At 23.9% G+C, this 6,117-nt stretch overlaps 1 protein-coding gene across 1 annotated transcript; it reads right to left on the reverse strand.

Moving 5' to 3' along the window:
- Nucleotides 1–452: 452 nt before the first annotated feature.
- LOC112600606 (probable pyruvate dehydrogenase E1 component subunit alpha, mitochondrial) lies at nucleotides 453–6,092 on the reverse strand. Its single transcript, XM_025347876.1, has 6 exons — nucleotides 5,796–6,092; nucleotides 3,303–3,368; nucleotides 3,049–3,222; nucleotides 2,666–2,884; nucleotides 2,035–2,532; nucleotides 453–828 (listed from the first exon to the last, which is right to left on the reverse strand). The coding sequence occupies exons 1-6, from the start codon at nucleotides 5,832–5,834 to the stop codon at nucleotides 640–642; spliced, it is 1,185 nt and encodes a 394-aa protein (XP_025203661.1). The 5' UTR covers nucleotides 5,835–6,092; the 3' UTR covers nucleotides 453–639.
- Nucleotides 6,093–6,117: the final 25 nt, after the last annotated feature.

Raw genomic sequence — 6,117 nt, forward strand, 5'->3', positions numbered from 1 at the left:
TGACTGTTAATAATTCAAATTAGCTGCATTACATATAAAATATTAATGAAATAGAATGTATCTATCATTTAAATAATTTAATACACAACATTAGAAATTTTACTCAAATGACGACTGCAAATTAGTTTTTTAGATTTTATAATTTTTATTAGAAAACTAAAATCCAGTACTAAAGTTAGAACATTTTTAAGTGAATTTAGTTAAAAATAAATTTTAATGTACTTTGGTGGTAGAAAAAATATTATTTAGCAACTATGATAGACTTTAATCGATTATGAAACAAACACATAATTTTAAAATAAATATTATACTATGTACAATAATAAGTAATAACCACATTTATTTATTAACAAATAGATACAACTATTTATTGCTCTAATATACATTTTAATTTCAAATATCATTCGAATGTTTTTAAGGTAAATAAATATTTAACATTTTTATTTTTCAACAAAAATATATTTTTTTCCCTTTGACTAAAAGTGAAATTGTAAAATTTAATAATAAAGCACTTTAGAGCATCTAATCCATACACAAATGTAACTAACAAATAATTATTAATATAATAAATGAAGTTAATGTTTTAGTAAATATGCAGTTTGAACTTTAAGAATTATACATAAATATGTTTTTTGAGTTTTAATTTAAATTTACAGCTGGTCCAATTCTGATGTGTTCCAAATTCTGGAATGGACTTACTCCTCTAACTGTGGTCTCAAGTGGTTTTGAATAGATATCACCCGCCAGTTCAGATAATGGAATTTCTGCGTCTGTTTTTGATTTCTTCACAGCATCATCTATTTGAGCTTTAATTTCTTTGTCAATTTGCTAAACAATAATAAATACATATAAATAAATAGATACTAGTATAACTAAACATAATAAACAACACTATTAGAAAATCTGGTGTAGAGTAATAATTCAATCAAAAATTACTTCTCAACAAACAATTAACCTTATAAAATATTAAATCCAAAATAAATTGCTTAAGCTTTGAGATTAAAAATATTTTTCTTATATACATTTATAGGTTACTTTATGTGTTGGACTAAAGAAGTCAAAACCCCCACATTGAGTGTCACTGTTAGAGACATTCTTTATAATGTTAAAAGTGTAAACGGTTATCATTTATTATCAAAAAAGATCATAGATTAAAACTCTAGAGTATTACTCTAACAGCGTTTCCAAATCTTTTTTTCATTCCGTACTCCTAAGCTTAATATTTTGCTAAATTGTACCCCACATAATTTTTAAACTCTTTCACATAATTACTTTTAAACTATTTAAATAAAAAATAACAAAACATTCAAGTTACATTTTATACTCCATATCTATTAAATAAATTGACGGTTAAGTTTTAATTTGTGACAGAAATTTTCATTTTTAATGACATATATTGAATATTTTCAAAACGAATCGTTTTAAATAAATAAGTTTAACATTTTCTGCCATTAGTCAATTTTTTTTCACGTACTCCAAGTTGGGAACTTCTGCTCTATGATATAGAAAATATTTTATACTACCCGTGATTATTTTTATAAAAATTACTAAAACATACTTTTAAAAATAATTTTAAATTTTAGATTTTTAAATCAATATTCTAAATCAGGGGTCGGCAACCCGCGGCCCGCAAAGCAATTTTTGATGGTCAGCACGCACAAAAGTGGTTAATTTTTGTTCAATAAATAAAATCTAATCTAATCGTTTTATAATAGCAATACAATTATAAGTATTATATCATAATATGTAATTTTTTTTTTAATATGGCCCTTGATGAACAATTACAAAAAAAAAAAAATGGCTCGTGTGGTTAAAAAGGTTGCCGACCCCTGTCTAAATACATTTAGTTATTAGTTAGGCTTTATCAATAAATCATTGTATTAAACTATTAAAGCAATATAATTATCAAGACATAAAAAAATCAATATTACAAAAACAAACTTATAAAAGTTTACAAAATTGCTTTATAGAATAATTTATTATAAGTTTGTTACTATTTAATATAGCTTGTTAAGTTTACATTAATATATTTACCTTTAATTCATCATTACTGACTAAATTAGCTCCTATGATTTTTTCTTTGAAAGATGTTATTGGATCTCTTGTTTGTCGCACTTCTTGAATTTCATCACGAGTTCTATAAGATGTTCCTGGGTCAGACATAGAATGTCCAGAGTATCGGTAAGTTGCTGTTTCCAAAACAAGTGGCCCTTTACCACTAGAACAATAATCTATGGCAAAACGAGCAGCTTCTCTGACAGCCAAAACATCCATACCGTCCACCCAAATACCAGGAATATAATCTCCTCGTGTATAATATTCAGTACTAGCAGATGCACGTTCAGAGCTAGTTCCCATGCCATAGCCATTATTTTCACAAACATACACACAAGGTATATCCCACAATTTTGACATATTGTAAGCTTCAAATACTTGTCCTTGATTAGCAGCTCCATCACCATACAAGGTAAAACATACACCACCAGTCCCTAAATATTTAGCAGCAAATGCTATGCCAGCACCAAGTGGTACCTAAAAATTAAATAATTTGTTAAATTGACAATATAAGATTACAAAGTTCAATTATTTATTTTTTTTATATATATATATTAATATCAATATTGCTTAAATTCTAACGAAATAAAAAACAAAATAATATATTTACTTGTGCTCCAACAATACCGTTGCCGCCATAAAAGTTTTTAGCATACATATGCATAGAACCACCTTTACCACGAGCATTACCACTTTTACGTCCAGTTAATTCTGCTAACACACCAAAAGGTTCAACGCCCATAAGATATGTCCAACCATGAGCACGATATGCAGTAATTATTGAATCTGTATCACGAAACATGGCTTTCATTCCCACAGCACATGCTTCCTGGAAAATAACATTATGTAAATACATACTAATTATTTAAACAATAAATTTTAAAGTATAGTTTCAAACCAGCATATAATCTAAATTAAGTAAATAGCAATATAGCACAAAAACTATAAGTAACATATTGATGCAATTGGATATTTTTAAGTAATTATAATTACCTGTCCAGAATAGAGATGACAAAAACCTCGAACTATTTTTTCCTTGTACAAATTACCTGCAGCTGTTTCAATTCGTCGAATAGTTTGCATTTGCTTATAGTATTTAATAGCATCTTCTGAAGACAAGGTGGCAGTTGTACTTGGACCATTTTCAAGTTTATGCAACTTAAATGGCTATAAAATTATAAAACATCAATAATATTTTTGTAGAAAGTATTAACTTATTTCAATCTAAATATAAATTGTCTTAATACCTTGGTTTCAAAAGTTGCTTCTGATGCATTTGAAAAAAAACGACTTTCTAACATAGATAACACATTCTGTAAACAATAAATTAATGTGAAAATCTTGTAAAAAAAAACCTAATAAATATCTAGGTTAGTTACAACACTCAAACACATTTACTGCTCAAATATTATGATTGAAAAATTCTAAAATAATAACAAATAATGTAACAACAAAATTAAAAGAAAAATAACTGATGCAATAGATTAGCACATAGACAATAGCTATAAAAAAAATTATTATTGTATTATTCTATATTATGTGACTATACAAGTATTGCTTAAAAAATTAAAAATTATATTATATTCTTTGAAATTTAATTTAGATTTAATTTCTAATTACCGTGTTTAAAATTATTCAAATCATTAAAATTACTAGTCAAGATATTTCAAAATGTTATTCATTAGAGGTTATTTATAACAATTTGAAATAACTTAATTTATTAGGTAAAGTATTGAACAATTCCCTAAATTTTTTCCAATAATGATTGGTTCATAAATAAGGTCATACATAGTATCCTAACACTCAAAATAAAATACTCTCTTTAGTTGCATCATTGACCTCTCTACCAAAATATTTTCTTACAATTTACCCTAATCAATGTTATTTAGAACCATTAATGGTTAATAACTATTTTTGGCATGATAGTTAACCAATGTTTTTAAGGATGTTTTTTTTAAATGCAATTTCTAGAATTAATTTAACATTTAATTTTAAACAACTTATCAAAAACTATTCTAAAAAATGTATTTATTTACACAGGATATTATAAATCCAAAACAAGTAATGTTTTAAACTAATAGGTCAATATGAAAATCATTAGTAAAAAAATAATTAACATAATTAATAAAAATAAAAACACAATACATACTTTTTAAGCAATCATAAATTAATGTTATATATCATATTTATTTTATAATAAGTTATACATTTTAAGGGTGGTTTGTGATTTTCCAGGTAACAAATTAATACTAAAATAGACAATTAATGCATCCAAAAAAGAATAATATAGTTTTAGGACAAGGTATACAATACATATTATATAGATTTTAAAATACTTTTTAGTTGATCATAATACACGGACGTTGAATATTTCTAACTTAATAGTTGAACCCAAAAATAGATATCACTATGTTATACTCATTGTCCATTGGAAATTTATACCACTGATAAATGTACACATTTAACAAAGATCTGGATTGATTTTTTCTGCAAGGTAATTTAAATATTGTACTTAGAATTTGTATGCAAAATTATTCATAACAGAATTTTACAAAGTACTTAAATACCACTAATTAATAAAAAGTACTTTATTGAAAAATTAATAATGTTTAATACAATAAATAAAAATTCTTCTCAAAGAATAATTCATAACATTATGTAGATAGATTTTATTAATTATTTAAGTGTAATAGAACACAACTTAATAGTTATTATCTAACCACTATTTCTAATGACTTATTATACGAGTACTAAAAAAGTTGTAGGTAGAAAAGATATTTATTTTATAAATATACTATTATTAAGCTGCTAATAGTTATAACTTAATAAATACTAAAAAAAATACATAAAAAGGACTTATTTGTTTACAAAAAATAAATGCTGGAAATTAAAATACAATAGCTATACTAAACCACCAATAATTATACAACACATTTGGGTAGAGAGAAATATATCATTATTTAAAATTGGAAAATGTATCATAGGAATGTAATAAAAAAATGCTGCTATAATAATATATATATATATCTGTAGTTATCTACATATCAAATCTATTTTTTTTAGAAATAAGAAATCGAAATACATTTGATATTATTTTACCAATTATTATAAATTTATACTTCTATAAACTATTAACTACATAATAAAAATTAAGAAGAAATTATTAATGCCTTTTAAATGCTAATTTATTTATTTCAAAAATTTTTAGATGTGTAATATATAGGTACTTCATTACTACAATACTATTGTTTATTATTTAATACCAGTATATTAACCAACATAATAATTATACCTAATTTCATAATTAGTATCATAATTTTATTTAAATGAATAGAACAAATTATAAAATATTACATTTTAATAATTAAAAGATATAGGTACTAAACAAATATTTATTATTTAGTGAAAATAATAAGTTATTATTAAATCAAAATAATAAATAAATTAAAAGAAAAAATATGACAGTAATATTTATTTTACAATATTGAACGATAACTGTAATTGGTATTGATTTAACATTAATTAAACATTTAAACCTAAGGCTAAGATTAAATACTTTGTCATATTACTAATAAAAAGTATATTTTAAAATTATAATCCAATATAAATTTCAATATTTTATTTTATTTTATTTGGTATATTAGATTTGACCTTCTGTAGGTTAAATAAACCAGTACAATGTGTGTTAGCAATTTTGTTTGCTGTACAAATTATTTATTAACATAAAATGTGTTACCTACCTTGAGACTGTGTTTTCTTAAAACCAATGAACCGTTCATTTTTTCTGATGTTTTAAATTATTTCGATGAAATACTTAGCAACTTACTTATAAAAATTTTAAAACGAAATGTACAAATAACAATTTAACAGTAAATACCAATATTGAAAAAAGGAATGTACCACTACCTAATAAAATGAATATTAAATTATAACAAGTAAATATTAAATGAACGGTATGAACAGAACGATAAGAATTTAAGAGTTCAAGCCCAAGGGCAACAGTCTGATAGGATGGGACGAGTTTTGCTCTAGCTTTTTTATAGGGTTATAAGTCTTATATCA

This window comes from Melanaphis sacchari, unplaced genomic scaffold (assembly GCF_002803265.2).
Source record: "Melanaphis sacchari strain LSU unplaced genomic scaffold, SCAv2.0 Contig65_pilon_pilon, whole genome shotgun sequence".
Lineage (NCBI taxonomy): Eukaryota > Metazoa > Arthropoda > Insecta > Hemiptera > Aphididae > Melanaphis > Melanaphis sacchari.